The 21,979-nt window shown below is 36.2% G+C and overlaps 2 protein-coding genes across 2 annotated transcripts in view; one reads left to right on the forward strand and one right to left on the reverse strand.

The window, feature by feature from the left end:
* The window catches only part of LOC309389125 (uncharacterized protein), an 811,977-nt gene that overhangs the window by 433,086 nt on the left and 356,912 nt on the right, over positions 1 to 21,979 (forward strand). The gene's annotated exons all lie outside the window — the stretch shown is intronic.
* Positions 1 to 21,979, reverse strand: part of PRKX (protein kinase cAMP-dependent X-linked catalytic subunit) — a 56,249-nt gene that overhangs the window by 19,463 nt on the left and 14,807 nt on the right. The window contains exons 2-3 of the mRNA XM_081947116.1: positions 6,894 to 7,062; positions 3,684 to 3,947 (exon numbers count right to left, since the gene is read on the reverse strand). Coding sequence (XP_081803242.1) covers positions 3,684 to 3,947; positions 6,894 to 7,062 — 433 coding nt within the window. The remainder of the gene's footprint in view (positions 1 to 3,683; positions 3,948 to 6,893; positions 7,063 to 21,979) is intronic.

The raw sequence follows: 21,979 nt of genomic DNA on the forward strand, positions 1-21,979 counted from the left end.
CTCAACTGAGGGAAGGGATACATCATCACCTATCTCCAGTCTGTAACACAGTCCTTTCAACAGTTCCAAGAAGGCTCCACACCCATATACATCACTCAGGTGATCTTGATGACACAGATAAACTTCCAGGTGGCCTGAATGACTTGCTAATTAAAAATGCAAATGACCAGCTGTCTGCAAGGAGTATAAATCCTTCCATTCCCCACCATCCTGAACTAAAAGGAAAAACTAATACAAAAATATCAATTTGCCCACAATAACATTTTGTTCTGTAAAATTTGTTCGCTGTGTGATCCATAGATTTATTTCTAAAACTGCTTCACTATTATTGAAAGCAAAATGTTTATTTAGCATTCAGATGGTTTGAAACGAAGTTTTTCTTGTATGTATTAAACTGATTTAATATTACTATTAATCTCTTTTTGACAATGGAATTTTGCTCAAGCACTCTGAACTTTGCAATTAGATCACTTAACTAAGCATCCCCTTTTGAGAGTGAAGGTGGGGAGGAGAGAATTTTTAGTATTTAAATAAATTGATTCTTTTTTTGTAAATGATAAGTGTCTGATTGTGTCAATGAAGCTAAGTTAAACTTGGGTATCAAAGCATATTCAAACACAAGATAAATTTGAAGTAAATTCTCAAGCACTCAGCCACAGGAACCCTGGGGGCAAGTGACCATTCAATACTGGAATTCAACATCATACAAACACAAGTAGTAGAACAAAGTAAAAGTAGATTCTTGGACTTTAAGAAAGCTAATTTCAATAAACTTAGAGAGAGCTTGGGAAGAATGCCATGGATGACAATCCTCAAGGGGAAAACAACTCAAGAAGCTTGGGAAATTTTGAAAAATGAGATTACAAAAGCCCAGTCTAGCATAATACCAAAGAAGAAGAAAAATAACAGCTCCCAAAAGAAACCAGCATGGCTGCATAAAGAACTCTCTGACAAATTGAAAGAAAAAAAAAGATAAGTATAAAAAGTGGAAAGAGGGGGACATAACTAAGGCAGAATATCAGCAAATAGTCCGAGTCTGTAAAGATGAAGTGAGGAAAGCTAAGGCTCACAATGAAGAAAGGCTTGCCACAAAAGTAAAAAATAACAAAAAGAAAGCTTCTTCCAACATGTTAAAAACAAGAAAAATGTTAAGGAAACAATTGGTCTATTGCTGGGAGAAAGTGACAAGAAGGTGACAAGCAACAGGGAGAAAGCAGAACTATTTAATTCATGTTTTTGCATCTGTCTTTACACAAAGGGATAAAACAGTCCAACCTATCAAAAACAGCACCAGAAAAATCAGATTAGGAACACAAGTTGAAATAGGGAAGAAAATGGTAAGTGAGCAGCTGTCTACCCTAGACGAGTTCAAATCACCAGGACCAGATGGATTACACCCCAGGGTTCTGAAGGAACTGGCAGACGAGATCTCAGAACCACTGCACTATATCTTTCAGAGATCCCGGAGCACCAGGGAACTGCTAGAGGACTGGAAAAGAGCTGATGTGGTTTCCATCTTCAAAAAAGGAAAAAAATAGATCCAGGAAACTACAGACCTATCAGCCTGACCTCAATACCAAGAAAGATTCTTGAAAAGATAATCAAGCAATGAATTAGCGAACACCTAGAAGTAAACAAAGTAATAGCCAAAAGCCAACATGGGTTTGTCAAAAACAGATCATGCCAGACTAATCTTATTGCATTCTTTGATAAAGTGACAAAATTAGTGGACCAGAGGACTGCTGGCAATATAGTTTACTTGGACTTCAGTAAGGCATTTGATAAGGTAGACCATAACCTACTACTTAAGAATGTGGGTTAGACAGCATCACAACCAGATGGATTTGTAACTGGCTGACCAACCGCACTCAACGTGTAGTCCTCAATGGAACTGCATCTACATGGAGGGAAGTATGCAGTGGAGTACCCCAAGGCTCTGTTTTAGGCTCAGTACTCTTCAACATCTTCGTCAATAATTTGGATGAGGGAATAAATGGGAAACTCATCAAATTTGCAGATGACACCAAGCTGGCAGGAATAGCTAACACTCCAGAAGATAGGCTTAAGATACAGAAGGATCTTGACAAACTTGAACATTGGGCACTATCTAATAAAATGAAATTCAATGGTGAAAAGAGTAAGGTTCTACATTTAGGCAAGAAAAATGAAATGCACAGGTACAGTATAGGTGGCACCTTGCTCAACAGTAGTAAGTGTGAGAGGGATCTTGGAGTCCTAGTGGACAACCATTTAAATATGAGCCAGCAGTGTGCAGCAGCTGCCAAAAAAGCCAACACAGTTCTAGGCTACATTGACAGAGGGATAGAATCAAGATCACGTGAAAGGTTAATACCATTTTTAATGCCTTGGTAAAGCCACACTTGGAATACTGCATTCAGTTTTGGTCACCATGATGTAGAAAAGATATGAAGACTCTAGAAAGAGTGCAGAGAAGAGCAACAAAGATGATTTGGGGACTAGAGACTAAAACATATGAAGAACAGTTGCAGGAACTGGGTATGTAGTTTAATGAAAAGAAGGACTAGGGGAGACATGATAGCAGTGTTCCAATATCTCAGGGGTTGCCACAAAGAAGAGGGAGTCAAACTATTCTCCAAGGCACCTGAGGGTAGAACAAGAAGCAATGGGTGGAAACAAATCAAGGAGAGAAGCAACTTAGATCTGAGGAGAAATTTCCTGGCAGTTAGAACAATTAATCAGTGGAACAGCTTGCCTCCAGAAGTTGTGAATGCCCCAACACTGGAAGTCTTTAAGAAGATGTTGGATAGCCATTTGTCTGAAACGGTATAGGGTTTCCTGCCTAGGCAGGGGGTTGGACTAGAAGACCTCCAAGGTCCCTTCCAACTCTGCTATTGTATTGTATAAAGCTGAAAAGTAGGGGAAATAGGGGAATAAATCATTGTGAAAAAAGCTTTCAGCCCATCAGTTGTCATAGCATTACTGTAAAAGCCCCCCAAAATTAGCTTTAACATAAATTAAAAACTCAATCTGAATATTTTTACTCTAATTGAAAAAAATAACTTTTCTTCAATTAATTATAGTAAATATATATTTTTTAAATTTCTCAAAAATTAATATTCAAAAATGTCTAAGCCAATTAATTGAAGACTTTATTATGGAATGATCTCAAAAATTAATATTCAAATATTTCTAAACTAATTAATTGAATGACTTTATTATGGAATGATCGGCTTTCATGGTGTGTTTGGCTTTCTTTACAATGTTTTGTTAAAAAACAAAAGTGTTGCTGTATGATTAAAATTCTTCAATTTAAAGCTTTGATATAAATTCCGTTTATCACACTTTTATGTTAGTACAGCTTTTTTTCTTTTATGCATTTGCACTTGGAAAATATTGCTTGGATATTTTAATTATGTATGTATGTTACAGGAAACAAAAGAGAAGAATTACAAGTAATTTGGTAGATGGAGTGTTACAAGGTGATGAGTGCAGCATTGGAATACTTTAAGGATCAGGTTAAGAAATGATACTGATGACAGCATATAATCAATTAATTAATGTGTGCTACGAATTTTCAGTTAGGAAGGTTAAAATAAACAGTACAAATCATTGTATGTTCGATGCTGTCAGTCTGATGAAAAAACTCATTTTTTCTACCCATTTTCCCCTGGAAAAAAGTCAGTCAGTATCAAATAACTTACCTATCAACAAGCTTTTTAGCAAAGCCAAAGTCTGTGAGTTTGATATGCCCCTCTTTGTCTAATAAAATATTTTCTGGTTTTAAGTCTCTGTAAACAATTTCTTTTGAATGGAGGTATTCTATTGCACAAATTATCTCTGCAGAGTAAAATAGTCCAGTGCTGTTATTAAAGCGTCCCATATTGCGTAGATAGCTAAAAAGTTCACCTCCAGGTACATATTCCATCAACATATACAGAAACCGATCATCGTGATTAGTCCAATATCTGTAATAATAAAAGCAGATTCAGTTTTTAAAAATTCAATATATTAGTAAAATGACAATTATTTATAGACCTGAAATTTTAAACTTAAAATTTATAGAATTCAATTTAAATTGCATACTTTCAATTAAGATCTAATATTGCTGAGACTTAGAAATTTAAAATACTTTTTTTTATTCCAGGGCCTCCAATAAAACCGCTGGGTTTACTCATAACATGACTAAATGTTGACAGAAACATTCTAGCTTGGTCTTGAAAAGGAGTCCCACACACTTACAGGCAAAGGAGCAAAGAAATCTGAAGCCAAGTAGAGAAACATAATCACTGCAATTTTTAAAAATTAATTTACAAAGATAGATGCTTAATTCACTGAGTCTTTGTGATTCTGCATCAAGGTTGAAGTACAATTACCAGAGAACAAAACAAAAGAATTAAATGAAATACAAAGTTGCTGAGTGGGTCAAAACCTGCTATAAATGATACAGTTCCCAAGCTGAGGACATAGATGAACTGAAATTCATGAATTTCTCCACATGTATTAAAATTTAATATGCATTTCCTGTATGGAATTCTTTGTATACTTATAGTGTTGCTTAAAAGTTTGTGAACCCTTTGAATGTTCAATATTGCTGCATAAATTTGACCTAAAATGTGATCTGTTCTCCACACAAGTCGTAAGACTAGATAAAGAGAACACATTAGTAAAAATATGCTTTGCAAACATTTAAATATATGAAGCTCTGAATAAGAACTTCAGCTGAATGGGGGAAAAAAACCTGAAGTTCAGTTTCACAAGGTATAGTAAAAAATAATCATAAGGATCAGTTTCCAACTCTTACATTGAGGACAGATCCATCACATTAAAATGCTATTACTCTCTAAATAATCTTAGCAGGAATGTAACACCATATATTCTGCTAGGAAAGTAAGTTATCCATATAAGAATGCTACCAAGTTCAAACCCATTGGTTATAATTTCCATATTCAATTTATTTTATCTTTGTAATGTGTTTTTATGAATGTGTTAAGTTTTAAATTTTTCCTTCTGATTTTTTGTTTTATTTTTGCTTTTATTTTTGATGCAGGATTTCCCAATTCCACATATGCAACTGAAACAATTAAAAATGAAATGTTCTGGCAAGAAAATAAAGCTCATTCTCTACTATGAATAGTTGTTCAGAATATTCTATATACCATTTTGAGATTTGGGGTTTGGCTAAATTTAAATATTTTCCATAGTTGTTGTTTATACACAGCTGTCCTTCGTTGGGTAGATCCCATTGTATATTTATTAAACAAGGAAAGCAACAACAACAACAACAGAGGACATTTGCAGCTGTTTTTGCTATCAGTTCCTTTTGTTTCCATTTTTAAAATATTACCTATTTCAGAAAATGTCTAAGATAAAAAAATAAGGTTAATTTTGCCTAAAGATATGGGCAAACAATAGACAAGAGTAGTAGCTCCATATGTTTTAGAAATTTGTAGATCCAGGTTTCAGCATTGGATCAACACAGTTAGTCATCATAGATGACAAGATCCAAATGGCCACAGTTTGCCAGATCCTGCATTAGCATAAAACTATTGCTGGAAATACCCCAATAAATGTATTATCCCAATGTACTTCTATTTATTCTCTTCACTCACTTAACAATGAATTAATACTTTGAAAAAAAAATGGTTGAGGAGCACTCAAGAAATATATCAGTAACCTGTACAAAAATTAATTCTGCCATCAATTTTACATGTTTATTTCTCAGAGTCATTACTGGTAGGCAAGAAATGCATTTTCACCTGAGCTTGCTTTGTTCTCTTTGTCAGTTTCATCTTATCAGGATATAATCTTGTTATGTTGAAATTACTTTTGCAATATGTACTTATAACTCCTCTGTTTATAGTTTAACTTGTGAAATTCTGATATTTCCGGTAGTATGCATTACTCCACCCATTACCACAAGATATTTTTAAAAAAGTAATGAGCCATATACAGAAACAGATTTCCTGTAGTTTCAAACAGAGGGAATTGTATTTTGTGCACTGTCAACACAATGCATTTATCAGCAAATACTTCATTAAAACACTGAATGTGTAACCATTTCCCCCCATGCTTAAAAGTATCTCTAAATTATTTACTTTTAATGAAGGCATGTACCAACTCTTACACAAAACTGCTATATTTTTGAAAACATTCAAAATGGATGTAATTTTACTTACTGAAAGCATGAACTTTCATTCATGTACTCATTTCTTATCTACAAAAGGAATAACTGTACTGTCAACTGTCACAAAAGTCTACCGGGAATACAGTAAATCATTCTTGGTTTCCATCAAAAAAGTATACAACTGGAATTATCCTGTGGACATTCTTCTTGTAAACAAGGAGAAAGTGGTATTTACAGATTCTACTTTTGTTCCACAGTACCCATTCAACCATTTCAGATGTTTTCAGAATTCTTAAAAATCTTTCATAGCTAAAACTGGAGACACAGACACCTTCTTCACCTTTCAGGCAGGAAAAGTTTTGAGCCTCTCCTAGGAATAAAACTATCAAGATTTATGCCATGATAAAACTATGTCAAAAAGCAAGCTGAATGCACAAAGAAGATATTTTTCAGAAACATACTGTATACATGCATATGTATATGCATTCATATGCACACATATTTATCCATGAAAAATGCTTAAATATATACATTATACACAACTATAACAATTAATGTACTCTGAAGGACAGTCAATCCATCCTGAGCAATGCTGTAAAAATCACATATCACACCTTTTTGGAAAAGCAAACAGAGATAAAATATTTATGATGTATATATTTCATTTTTCTTATTCAATAGGCTTCCTAGTTAGTGTTGAATATGGAAATAAAAATTTGAAAATTTGTCACCCAAAGATTTTGACTGCTACAATTGATTGTGATTGAACTGAGAAGATGAAGCTTACAATCTGATTAGAAATGGATGATTCACTTCTTTCAAAACAGATTTTTCATTGTGTACATGTTGTTCTTGTTTTAGCCGAATAACATCTGGAATGCTCATTACTTTCAATGCGAAGTAGCATTTAGCAGCCTTCTCTCTCACCAGGTGAACCCGCCCAAAAGTGCCTGTTCCTGAAAATCAGAAAGAAAAAAAAAGTCAATGAGATAAATATATAAATAACAATTGGTTACATTTAATAATGAAACATATGTACTGTAAGAAGAAAAGATCAACATAAATCAACTGATAAGTGTCAAACATTTTTGTATTGCTTGAGCCTTACTGACATAAAGTTCAGTGTTTAAGCAGGTAACCACATCAGCTCTGCTGGCTGATTCACTTCTACTTAAATCATGGTAAAAGGCTATTTAATGCTCTTTTCTCTCACATGACTATTAACAAGGGCTGGAACTCTCTGAAGCAGCCCTTCTACCTTATGAACTATCACCTGACACTCTCAAGATATTTAAGACTATAATAGCCATTGCCTTCAAAAGGCATGATCATTCTGTTTTATTGTTTAGGTTTGATCATAGGAATATTCGTCATTTGGATAGTTCTGACAAATCACTCTTATTGTTAGCAATAAAACTTCCTGTGTTAATATAACTGCCGAGGTAATCTTTGTAGGGACTATTTGCACAATGGTAAATAAGTACTGTACACAATGGGTTCTAGTGATGTATTTTAAACATGTTTTCCTTTGTTTGATGTTATTTAAAGTTACTTCAGTGACACAATATTTGTTCTATTTTTATTACAGTGAATTTATAGTTTAAGATAATGTAGTAACTCAGAATAGATTCATCAGATCAGCTAGTGGCTAAAACTGATTAATGATATTGGTGAAAATACTGAAACTGAGAACTTCCCTGGACTCAGGAAATAAGAAGAAAACAATCTACCTAGACCTCATTTTCATCAATACCATTCACTATTGGTGCTGGCTGTGTGTGCATTGTTGTTTTGTATTATAATGGCCTGGGTGGTGTCAACAAATGAACACCCCACCACCACCCAAGCCGTTACAATACAAAACAACAATGCACACACAGCCAGCACCAATCAGCACCAATATACCAATCATGATACAACCACACAATCAATCATCCCACTTACTGAAACAAAGCCAGCAGCCCATCCCCTCCCACCAAGATTTACAGAAAGACGGCAGCTCCGGTCGCATTTTAAGTCAAAGACAGCAGCCTAAAGATGGCAAGTGAGATCTTGCCGAAACGTTGCCAAGACAATCTCAATCCTACACGGGAAAAGACCCGAATACAACAAAACCAGATATATATGAAAACAAATTTGATATATATATATCAAATTTGAAAGAAAGCCTAAATAGTACCAGTCAACTACAACATTTTCTAAAGTACTAACAAATTCTGTATAGCTGACGACATGGTACTGTTGCTGTTTACACCTCATTTTCCCCATAAAGCAGCACAGTTTGTTTCGTTTTTAGATTTTAAACTCATACCAATCATTTTTTAATCTACAGTAAAAGTCCTCAAATACAGTTACTTTTTGAAAATTATTATGTCAAATATACAATTTAAGTTAGTGATTATAATCATTTAACATATATTCTGTTTTCTAGAATGGGTAGATTTATAAGTAAAATATAGGTAAAATTTAAAAGACCAGAAGCAAAGGATACAATCTTCCCCTGAGGTAAATATATAAAGGCTAAAAAGGGCAAACTCATCTTCTACTCCACTTATGTATGAATTTATAAGCCATTCTCTTCAAAAGATATTAAATAAATTCAGATGATAGAACAGTTACCTGAACCTTATAGCAAATAACTGTAATGGAATATTCAGGGATTTTAAATGAAAATATTCCAGTATAAATTCCTATATGAAGCATTACTAAAGAGGTTCTTATATAAATTATTAGAGGCAGGCCAATATCAGAGAAGACATACAACAATCAAAGACTTTTTGTATGGAAACTAAATTGACAATTATTGCTTATTTCACTCTGTTTGAATTATAGTGCTGTGAAGTTAACCTAGACATTGTAAACAGTTTCTAGAAAATGCCTATTAACCTGCTCAATAATGTCATTTAAACACCTTGGGAAATTTTACATGTGATTAAATCCCTTAACAATGTTGTTACATTGCATTCTAGTAAACAAACTTGCTTTGTAGGTGAGCCTAAAAAGCAATACTATTTTGACTAATGTAATAAATTTGTAGTTTAACAGGAACATAATATTATAAATCATGATGAGGTTGATGATGATATAATTATGCTTTTGCTATTTTGTTACTTTGTTATGATTATAGTATTTGTATCTTGTTTCTTGTGAACTGCTTGGAATCAAATGACTAAAGCAGCATACAAATCTTTGTAATAAAATGAATGCAACAGAACATTATTTCAAGTTTAAATAATACCATTTTTAATAATATAGTCTGGCTAGCAATTGCTAAAAAGAAGTTATTACAAATACAACAGTACAGCAGCAAAGAAATATAAAAGAGCTACAGCACTATAACAGCTGAAAAATACGAAACCAAGAAACACAATACAAAAAAGGTGTCTGAATTTGGCTACTAGAAGTATTGCAAAAAGCATGGTTCATCGGTGAAAGACAGGTCAAGGATACTTTTAGCTTTCCTATGGACAACCCAAAGTTTATTTATACATAAATATATAGCATTTATCTTTTGGCTTCAGTATTTGGAAATATCTTAGGCAAAACTATTAGGCAAGAATGACATTCCTGCTTTGCAAAAAGGAAAGTCAAATTTTTCTCACTGATTACCTGTAGCACCATATGCAGCATGACAATAAATCCTTTTTTAGAATTTTTATCTAAAAGTCAATTTTGCTATCCTCAGGCTAGTATCAGATTATGCTTGTGATAAATATGCATATACAAAAGACCTTCACATGTGCATGTACACGTAGTCCTCGACTTATAACAGTTCGTTTAATGATGTTCAAAGTTACTACAGCACTGTAAAAAGTGACTTATGACAGTTTTTCATACTTATGATCCATGCAGCATCCCCACGATCATATGATCAAAATTCAGATGCTTGGCCAATGGTTCATATTTATAACAATTGCTGTGTACCAAGATCATGTGATCCCTTTTTGTGACTTTCTGACAAGCAAAGTCATTGGGGAAGCCAGATTCACTTAACAACCGTGTTAGTAACTTAACTACTGCTGCAATTCACTTAACAACTATGGCAAGAAAGATCGTAAAATGGGGCTGAACTCACTTAACAAATGTCTCACTTAGCAACAGAAATCTTAGGTTCAATTGTGGTCATAAGTCGAGGGCTACCTGTAAGTTATATGTGTGGAAGAGGAAAAAAAATCAATTCTGTGATTTGTGGAATTGTGAATATTTACTGCATATATTCAGTTTCATTTTATGATTTATACTGTGCTAACCTTGTTTTGATTACAGTTTAAAGGAGATTTTCAGGCTTTTTAAATGATATAAAATATTCATTTATTTACAGTGATACAATGTAAAATTATATTTACAGTGATACAATGTAAAATTATAATATTTATGATAAGATCCTTGTTTACTCATTTGCATACTACTCCCTTTCCCTTTCTCTGATTTTATATTTTCTTCAAAATTCTAATTAAAAATACATTAAAAAGAAAAATAGGTATCTGGTTAATCACAGTGAAAAAGATGGGTCTTGATCTGATTTAGCAAGGACGGCATTAAGTTCTAAATAAAAACCAACAGTATGTTAATGTTGTTAAGCACCACATAAAATATGTGTCTAAGCCAGTACTGACAAAACCAACCATCCAAACTCAAAAAAACACAATATAACACATTTTTGTGTGAGTGTGGCACTATTTTTTTTTCCTGAGGATTAAGCTAATTATATATAAATGTATTTTCCTCTAAAGAAAATACATGAAAGAGTTTATTAAATATGCCAAAGGCAAAGTTGCTATTATGACAATAGTTGCAGATAACAGTGGCCGCTCATACACCTTTAAAAGCAGAGATTTTAATTGTATGCGGCTCTAATGCCTCAAGCATTTGCATTTTTGCAATCATAGCAAATTCTGAGCATACATCAAACAGGTAAATGGATAATGTTGATATGCACAATAAAGTGCAAGACAATGTTTGTTTGTTTTGTTTGTTTTATTGGATTTATATGCCACCCTTCTCCCAAAGGACTCAGGGCAGTGTACAACATTAAAAAACACACATCCCGAAAGTTAAAAAGAAATTAAATACATATCCAAAAAACAAACCCAATTTATAGGACAATACATTTTAAAAATGAGATAAAATTAACAGGCCAGGCCGGCTTGCTGGAAAAGCCAACTTTTTAGGGCACGTCGGAAGGACCGGAGGTCAGGGATTATGCAAAGCTCCGGGGGCAGCTCATTCCAGAGGGAAGGTGCTCCCACAGAGAAGGCTCTCCCCCTGGGGGTCACCAGCCGACACTGTCTGGCCGACGGCACCCTGAAGAGGCCAACTCTGTGGGATCGTACTGGATGGTGGGAGACTACTGGTGGCAGTAGGTGGTCTCGCAGGTACCCTGCGCCTAAGCTATGGAGCGCTTTAAAGGTCATAATTAATACCTTGAATCGCACCCGGAAAACAACAATAAAGTAATGCATCAATTTCTATGTTAATTGTTAACATCAAAAGTTTCATTCTATATAAAACCTTTTCCCACAACTCAATATTATAGCTACTCAGCCAGGGCTCACTAGTTTATTTTGCAGAAAGTTAAAATGCAGAGAGTCCAAGAGAATATTTAAGTTAATAAGCACCATTAACAAACCATACTGTCCACTTGTTTTAAACTTTGACAGTTTCACTTATTATAAAAATATTCACACTTTCTATTTTGGAAATTTTTTTAAAAGAGATTTTTAAAGTCATAAGATAAATTTCAAATTATACTTATAGGTATTAGGGCTGATGATTTTTTTTAAAAAAATTGAAATATATTCTGCCATTTCTGTATGTATATAAAATGTGTTTCCAAGTAGACTGAAATAAAGCAAACCATCCTACGTAGCTTTTTTTTAAAAAAAAAATCTACTTTATTTGAACTGGATGTTTCCCTGCTAAGCTTTACAAAGCATCCAAGAGGCATTTCACAAAACATGTTAGTGCAAGTGAAGCACCTGTCATCAAAATATTTTAAAAAACTGCTGTTTCTTTTGGAGGGCTTCTTAAACTTCTTCAAAAGCTGTCTTCCAATGACTAAATGCATAAACCTACTAAAGCTTGATAGGAGCATTTCACATGACAATCCTTTATGCTTTGATGAGAGATGCTGATTTTAAGGTATCAATTTGTGGCCTCCATCTTTTGAATGCTTACATGGTCCTATTCCATATACCATCTATAAAGACACTATGCTCCTTAACAATAAACATGATAATTCTGGATAGTGTACCTGCTTTACTATACCAAGCAATCCTAATTAGGTTTTATACCATAATACATAAAAGAGACCAATTATGTTCTAAGTAGTGATTAGAACTGCATAAATATTCAGTCTGAAGGTGAATCAAAGGCAACACTATGGAAATTAAGTTTTCAAATCAAAATGAGACTTCATTTAATAGTTTTAGACAACTTGGAATCAACACTTTGAAGTCACAAATATATTTCTAATCTGAAAAATAATCTTTTTCAGATTATTAAAATGAATTCAGATATCCAAATAGAAAATTCAGATCAATGTAATGTTAAAAACTGAATGGATGATATTTAGACAGTATTTGCATAACAGAAACATGGAATAAATTTTTAAAAAACAGTTTGCATTGCTTACACATCATTTTTCTTTCATTTTAAACTTTATTATACATCATTCACATGCATAAAAAGCACTGTTGTCAAGTCATTACAAAAAATAACAATCTACTATATCTTTTTCATCCAAAACATTATTTTCAGGCTGAAAACTATTTTTAAAAGTACAATAACTTTTAGACAAAAATAGTAAACGAATGTATACTTTTGTCTCTGTTGAGCTTGCAAGCAGTGAGGTTTGTAAGCGAATTTAAATGCAGCATCGGAAGCTACTTTTCAAACCCAGAACAAATTGTGCTATGAAAAACTGGCAACAAATTGCTGAGAATCATTAATGTAATATTTTCTAAATTTCTAAATAAATTCCTGTGGAATAGTAAAATGGACAATGTACATGAGATAACAAAATAAATCCCCAGAAAGCCTTGATTTTTTTAAAAAGAAGCCTTCTTATTCTTGCACCAATTCCTTCATTTTAATATTTAAAATCCTATGCTAGATACAAATGAATTACCTGCTTCTGTTTTAAATTATGAATGAAGCCTTTCAATAAAACCCTGGCTAGTTTTCAGAAATAAAGAACTTTTTTTAAAAAAATTTGAACAATATGAATTATTTTAGGGAGTTTGGAGCTGGTAGATTTTCAGAACTATTTCAAAAGTTCAGAAAACTTATTTCTGTTGTCCTCACAAATGTTTACAATTTTTGAAAATACCCAGCCCATAACTGGAAAATAATGGTAAAAAGGGCAATGGGTGAAAAAGGCCATAAAGAACATTTTGGGCAAAACAGAAATATCTAACTTGTTGTTTTCTCTGTAGAGAGTTCCACAGCAATTTGTTAAATTTTTCTTCTTATAGTATGGGAACACGTTTTTTCACTAACTTCAGAGTTTACACTGTACTGCAATATTACCGAATGGTTAAGTTCAGTAAAAATCTTTCCCACTTCTGCCTATTCAAACCACAAACCTTGAAAGAAAAAAACATTACATGACTCTTCTCTGAAATATTTGCTATGTGTTTTTTAATTAATTCATGTAAGTTCATATAGAATATATTAGCTGTAGGAAAGTATCCAACTTTACTGATTTTCAGTACAAGTAGTCTTCATTTAGCAACTGTCTCGTTTAACAACTATTTGCAATTATGCCAGTGATGAAAAGATAACTTTAATGATTAATTCCTGCATTTACAACCTTCAGAAGTCTATAAAGCAAAGGAAAGTTGAAGTAAGTTCATAAACAGTTTCATTTAGCAATTGCTCTGCTTAGCAACTGAGTTTCCAGCCCCTACTGTGGTCAATAAATGGACTTCATGTACTGGGACATCTTAAGACATGTTGCAGGATCCTTCTCTTTAATATGCTTTTTAAATAGCATTTTATAACTTAAATCTTTTTTTGCTGAGATTTGACAGTTCTTTTCAGAAGGAGAGAGCCCTTTTTATTAAGTTAGGAAAAGCAAGCTTATTAAAAATAAGCCATGGTAATTACATATATTTTTTTCACTTTTTTCCAGAATGAAGTAATTGCATACTTTATATTATATTGGAACTACAATCTGTTTTACTCATATTGTTGTCATTTAGCTGCTACATCATGTCTAACTCTGCGGTACCATGGACCATAGTACAGCAGGTTCCTGTCCTCCATGTATCCCTGAGTGTGCCCAAATTCATGTTCATTGCATCGATGACACTATCTAACCATCTCATCCTCTGCCATCCTCTTCTTCTTTCGCCTTCAATCTTTTCCAACATCAGATCTTTTCTAATGAATCATTTTTTTAGTTTCAGCTTCAGTATCTGTTCTTCCAAAGAACAATCAGGGTTCATTTCTTTTAGAATTGACTTATCTACTCTCTTTGCACTCTGAGGGACTCTCAAGCGACTTCTCCAACACTGTAATTTAAAAGCAACTCATGTTGAACAGAAACTTAATTGCAGAATACACTTAAAATAATATACTAATACACTTAAAATAATATACTAATACACTTAAAATAATATACTACCCAGTGTTCATTGTAATTAAAGACAGGAATTACATTCCAACAAAAATAAAAATTAATTCAATTCTTAATAAGCCAATACATTATTGTTGAAAAATGGCAGCACTCATACACTTCAGTGGTATCATGCTATTATTTCTGGTCTATCACCATATTAAAATCTTTGTCTATTTATCAATGTTTTAGCTAATTATTTACCTGAAATTTTTAAGTTTGAATATACTCTCTTTTTTGCATGGGCATTTATTATTTATGAACTTTTTTTTACAGTATTCAAAATTAGCTTTTTTAAATGTATTATCCTTATATTCAAAAACTAGCAATTATGAGCAAATGCCTGTAAAAATCAAAGAAATAAATTAACAAACTACAATTCAACAACATGGGTTGTTGAATGGGTATGCTGGCTACGTTGAATGCCCACTAAACATATTGCCTACCCTTTATTGCTTCATTTGTCAAGTAAGAGACAAATATAAAATCTAATTTAAAGAGAAAATAGCTGATGGTATGTTATATAGAATAACCACATCATTCCACATTCTGTACATCAAAAAAGAGTTAGCCTTTTTCAATATAAACATGCACAGATATGAATTAAAATATATAAAATACTTTGGAAATAATAAATCTTAAAAGGGTAGGCAACATGAGGCAAACAATATGTTTGGATTACATTGTCAACCATTCAGTCCTGTCCGACTTTCGGCCGCTCTATAAATCCATGGCCCTGTGTCTTGCACAGCCTTCTTTAGATCTACCATGGTCATTCCAGTGTCATCTTTTATAGTGTCTAACCAGTGGTACTAGGGCAGCCCCTTCTCCTTTTTCCGCTGATCACTGCCAGCATTTTTTCAAATGAGTCAGTTCTCATGACATGATCAAAGTATGACTGTTTCTGTTTGGAGATCTTGGCGAAGTTGTTTGAACTACAATTGCTATCAATACTAAGGCTGATGAGAATTATGATTTAATACCTGAGTAAAATTCAATGATAATGTTATTTTTGCCATTCTACATACATTAGCTAATACGTGGGTAAAACTGACATTGAATGTACTAGGGAGGAAAAAAAATCAGGGAAACATTTTGAAAGTTGTAAGGATTAAACCAACAAATGTATATGAAAGATAAAAAAGTGTCTTATCATTGATTAGTTTTCAAATGTAAATGTTAAATAAAAGTTCTACAAAGCACACACGTTAGATAACAAGTTTGTCCTCAAGGGCCATACTTCTGGAAAGGGGAAACTTTTTTTTTTTTTACACACAGAGAAGGAAACACTATAACTGCAGAATACACTTTTAAAAAACAAACAGAGCTATCATTAATGTAGTAATAAGTCATCACAAATCATGAGACACATTCATAATTAGTGCTGCAGACTCCAGGGAACTCTGATAAGAAGACATGTCATATAAATAACAAGGTATACTACCATTCATTGTGCCAATAATGTTTGATTAAGTTATAGGTAGTCCTAGACTTATGTCCACAATTGAGGTGAAAATTCCTTTTGCTAAGCAAGACAGTTGTTAAATGAGTTTTGCCCCATTTTATGACCTTCCTTGGCACAGTTAAGTTTATCACTGCAGTTGTTAAGTTAGTAATACAGTTGTTAAGTGAATCTCCTTTTCCTGTCTTGCCTGTCAGAGGGTGGCAAAAGGTGATCACATGAACTTGGGACACTTCAACTGTCATAAATGAGTGTCAGTTGCCAGGCATCTAAATTTTGATCATGTGACCATGGGGAGATTGCAACAGTCATAAGCGTGAAAATTGTCATAACATAAGTCACCTTTTTCAGTGCCTCTGTAACTAAATTGTCACTAAACAAACTGTTGTTAAGTCGAGAACTACCTATATTTCTCTTACATAAAGAACAAAATGTCACAATTTATTGTAAAAAAAATGATTTGCTATTTTAGCTTTTTCTTACAATAGGTGTGTGTGTGTGTGTGTGTGTAAACAAATAATCTTAAAAGGAGCAACTTTAAACAAAACTTAAATCTTTATGATTCTTCATAATCATATAGTAAGAATAAGGAAACTTATGAAAAAGAAGCAAAAGAAAATATGCAAAACTTTAAAATGCAGCTAATTGTACCTGATTTGGATTCCCTGCGACTTCTTTTGATATCTTGCGTAAATGTTACTACTGCAGTGGCAATGGTTAAATAAGGAAAACAAGGCAAACAACGATAGCATGTGAACATTTGCAAACCTCTATGACAGCGATGGCGAACCTTTTTTGGCTCGCGTGCCACAAGTGGGGGGAGCGCAGGGGGGTCATGTGTGGGCGTGCCACACCCATAATGCAATGCGCGACACCCCAGTGCACATGCGCGCACAACACGCGACCTCCCTCCCAAAGTGACTTCCGGTTTGCTCGAAGGGTCGCTTTAAGCACTCCAAAGGCATCAGGGAAGCCTCCGGAAGGTCCCTGAAGCCTCCGGAGGGCCTCTGGGGGCGCGGGGGGGGCTCTTTTCACCGTCCCCAAGCTCCTATAAAGCCTCTGGAGCCTGGGGAGGGCGAAAAATGGCTTTAAAAAGGTGAACTCAGCTGGCCAGCACGGGCATGCGCGCTGGCCAGCTAACAGGGCAGCGCCTCGCGTGCCCTGACAAATGGCTCCGTGTGCCACCTGTGACACGCGTGCCATAGGTTCGCCATCACTGCTCTATGAGATACCGAAAGGAAAAGATCCAAAGGTGAACTGTTTGCTTGTGGTATTACAAAAACTCATTAGTACTTTAAAAAAGAAAAAAAAATCCTGAATACACAAGACAATTAAAATCTCTAGAGAAATTACAGAAAGACATAATGCTAGAAAAGGAGGACGGTGTAGAATAGAACAATATTAGAAAAGGAACCAATTGTCTGATGAACTGACCTGAGTATTAAGCAAAAAGTAACAAGATTTAACACATGGTCTTCAAAACAAAGAGTTTTTGAGGACAATTTTAAAAATCTCTAGTTTGTTTGGAAATAAAGATATACCCAATCTACTTGGGTATCCATCTTTATATCCATCTGATTACAACAACATATTATTAATGGACCCAAACTATTTCAGTAATTCAGCCTGGAGCTAGACTGGGTGGACTGTTTGTGGTGTTACTGAACTGGTAAAGTGTCCTTTTTCATATGTCATTTTGTATTACTCTACTGAAATATTTTAAATTGTTTAGTGAACTATGGCCAGAGTTGATGGAGTCAAATGACCTATAAATTTAATGATATATTAACAAATTGTTCTCTGTATATTCAGATTTCTCAAAACTTTTATGTTTGTTTGTTTGTTTTATTGGACTTATATGCCGCCATTCTCCCAAAGGACTCAAGACGGCCTACAACATAAAAACACATATGACAAAAGTTAAACAAGATTAAATAGGAAATCCAATAACCTTCAATTGACAATTTGCATCAAATTTAGGATTAAATTAAAACTGACAATTTAAAATTAATAATTTATTTTATTTTATTCTATTCAGGCCAGGCCGGCTTGTTGAAAAAGCCAACTTTTAGGGTGCACCGGAATGACTGGAGGTCGGGGATTATGCGAAGCTTCGGGGGCAGCTCATTCCAGAGGGTAGGTGCTCCCACAGAGAAGGCTCTCCCCCTGGGGGTCACCAGCCAACACTGCCTGGTGGACAACTCTGTGGGATCATACTGGATGGTGGGAGGCCACCGGTGGCAGTAGGCAGTCTCGCAAGTACCCTGGGCCTAAGCCATGGAGCGCTTTAAAGATCATAATTAACACCTTGAATCACACCCGGAAAACAATCGGCAACCAGTGCAGGCCGCCTAAAAGGGGTGTTACATGGGAGCACCTAGGTACCCCCATGACAAACCGCACGGCCGCATTCTGGACCAGCTGGAGCCTCCGGGTGCTCTTCAAGGGCAGAGAGTGTTGCAGTAGTGCAGGCGAGAAAGGATGAGGGCGTTAGGGCATCCCGATCCAGGAAGGGACACAACTGGCGTACCAGGCGAACCTGGTAAAAGGCTCCCCTGGTCATGGCCATAAGATGCTCTTCTAAACTAAGCCGCATATCCAGGACTCCCAGATTGCAGGCCCTTTCTGTTGGGGCTAAAATTTCTCCCCCTATCATCAAAGATGGTACGTGATGCACAAATCAAGATGACGGGAACCACAGCCACTCAGTCTTGGAGGTATTAAGCTTGAGCCTGTTTGTCCCCACCCAGATCCGCACAGCCTCCAGGCACTGGAACATCACGTCGAGGGCATCGTTGGGGTGGTTTGGGGTAAAGATGAAAAGTTGGGTATCATCAGCATATTGATGATACCGTACCCCAAAACCACGGATGATCTCACCCAGCGGTTTCATATATATGTTGAACAGGAGGGGTGAAAGAACCGACCCCTGGGGCACCCCACAAGTGAGGTGCCTCGAGGTCGATCTCTGCCCTCCAGTCAACACAAACTGCGATCAATCCGAGAGGTAGGAAGAGAACAACCGCAAAATGGTGCCCCCCACTAACCCCTGGAGTCATCGCAATAGGATACCATGGTTAATGGTATTGAAAGCTGCCGAGAGGTCTAATAAGACCAGGACAGAGGAGCAACCCCTGTCCCGGGCCCGCCAGAGATCATCAACCAACGTGACAAATGCCATCTCCATGCTGTACCTGGGCCTGAAACCTGACTGAAACGGATGCAGGTAGGCAGCTTCATCCAGGTACTGGGGAAGTTGACATGCTACCGCACTCTCAACAACCTTCACTACAAAGCGGATGTTGGAGACCAGATGATAGTTGGCTAAAGAAGCTGGGTCGAAGGAAAGCTTCTTAAGGAGGGGCCTCACCACTGCCTCCTTCAAAGTGGTGGGAAAGAACCCATCTCTCAATGAAGCGGTAATCGCCTGGAGCCAGCCTCGTGTCACCTCCCGGGAAGCGGAAACTAACCAGGAGGGACACGGGTCCAGTACACAAGTGGCAGCACTAAGTCTCCCCATAATCCTGGCCATGCCCTCGGAAGTCACAGGATCAAACTCATCCCAGATAGTCTCCACAAGATTAATCCCCGTCGACTTGCCCAAATCTACCCAGAGTCCAAGCCTGTCCGAATCTGAGCAATTTTGTCCTGCAGATACTGGACTAATTCCTCAGTCCTGCCCTGCATCATTGGGGTTGTTTGGGGTAGAGATGAAAAGTTGGGTATAATGTTCCAGCATAACTCTGGAACGCCTCGAGCAATTTCAACCAAAGTTGGTACACAGATGACTTACTTTTTGGAAACAAATACTGTGGGGGTAAGACACCCCTAATATCCCCCGGGGTGTGTGTTCTGTTACAATACAGCCTGTTGTGCCTTAACATGGCTTCTACTGTACAGCACAGTGGAGTTGCCATGGTAACAGCTTCACAGTACTCCAGAGGGGGGCTCCCTCTAGTAAGGGAGAAAATCCAACATTAGAAATTACATTTAGTCTGGACATTTTCCCCCTATAAATAAATAACCGGGCAACACTGGGCTATCAGCGCTAGAAAATCAATAAAAACCAGGGGATGGCTCTCAAGATAAAGGATTATGATATGATTCAACCAGCATTCATGAAGATACAAATAAATATGAAAACAGTTCTTTGGGATGTTTGAATATAGTTTATAGCGCAAGAAATACATGCAAGTTTTAATAATACCAAATTAGTATTTTTGATTTTAGTCTCAATCACAACAAAATAAGTACTAAACTGATGGTTTACACACATTCATTTGTAAGCAAACACAAGAATGTCTTTGAGATTTAAAGTAGCTGACTAAACAAACATCAGTAAAACATTTAACATAATAGGGTGGGTGAAGATTATACCATTTTACAGGGTCTTCAAATTACTTTACTTAAGCATTTATTTTAACAATGTTCTTCAGGGGTATTCAAATACTTGCCAAATCACCAGAGCAGTTCATATATTTGTTTCTAGTTGCTACAGAATACATCACTCTTAGGAGTATTGAGATTTTTAAGAAGTCACTAGGAACCCATGGAATGGGTCCCCCTGCCCTCATATTGTATAGGGATTAGAATTTAGCTTGTGTTAGGACATTACATCAATATCATGAGTAAAGGGCGTAATATAGATATACACATCCCACTAAATATAGTACTTCTTCCTAAAACTTGTTTGGTATTTGTTCGGTAATGGTATTATCAAGGTATACTTATTTCGCCTTGGTGGAGCAGGAAGTGAGGTAGTTAAACGGCTGCTTATTTGAAAGGAGAGTTGACTAGCAAGCCAAGTCAGTATTTTAGGCTCTATTTATTTTTCTCAAACATTCAAATCACTTTAGCATATTCTACTACAGTGTTCTATACCTAATTTTCTAAAATACAGTTTGTCCTCGAGTTACAACCACTAATTCATCAACCATTTTAGGTTACAGCTAGGCTGAACAAATGGTATTTATGCCTGATCCCCCAAATTACAGCCATTGTAGCACTTGTGTGCTCACATTCTCAAAATTTAGGCACTTGGCATTCAGGGACACTTCAACTTGTACCATGCTGCATTTTATACCTTACTACTGCGACATTATACATGTTATACATGTAGTTGCTTTTGAATACCATTTGGAAGCCACAGCTGCTGTAAGTAGAGGCATTTTCTATGCCAGTGATGGCGAACCTATGGCACGCGTGACACAGGTGGCACGTGGAGCCATTTGTCAGGGCATGCAAGGTGCTGCCCTGTCAGCTGGCCAGCGCGCATGCGCGCGCTGGCCAGCTGTGTTCACCCTTTTTTAAAGCCATTTTTCACCCTCCCCAGGCTCCAGAAGCTTTATAGGAGCCTGGGGAAGGCAAAAAGAGCCCCCCCCCCGCCGGCTTCATGAGCTTCCCTGAAGACTCCGGAATGCAAAAAACCAGCCCTACGGGCAAAACGGAAGTTTGGGAATGGATTTCCGGTTTGCTCGGAGGGTCATTGTGACTGCTTCGGAGGCTTCAGGGAAGCCTCCTGAAGGTCCCTGAAGCCTCCGGAGGACTTCTGGGGGGGCAGGGGAGGCTGTTTTCGCCTTCCCCATGCTCTATAAAGCCTCTGGAGCCTGGGGAGGGCAAAAAAGCATGCAGAAATGGGGGGGGGTCGAGCCTGTAGTGCGCACATGCGCACTGGGGAGGTCACACATTGCATTATGGGTGTGGCAGGCCTGCACATGACCCCCCTGCGCTCCCCCCACTTATGGCACGTGAGCCAAAAAAGGTTCGCCATCGCTGTTCTATGCCATGTAAC

The sequence above is a fragment of the Natrix helvetica genome, assembly GCF_964273705.1.
Source record: "Natrix helvetica genome assembly, chromosome: 3".
NCBI classification, from domain to species: domain Eukaryota; kingdom Metazoa; phylum Chordata; class Lepidosauria; order Squamata; family Natricidae; genus Natrix; species Natrix helvetica.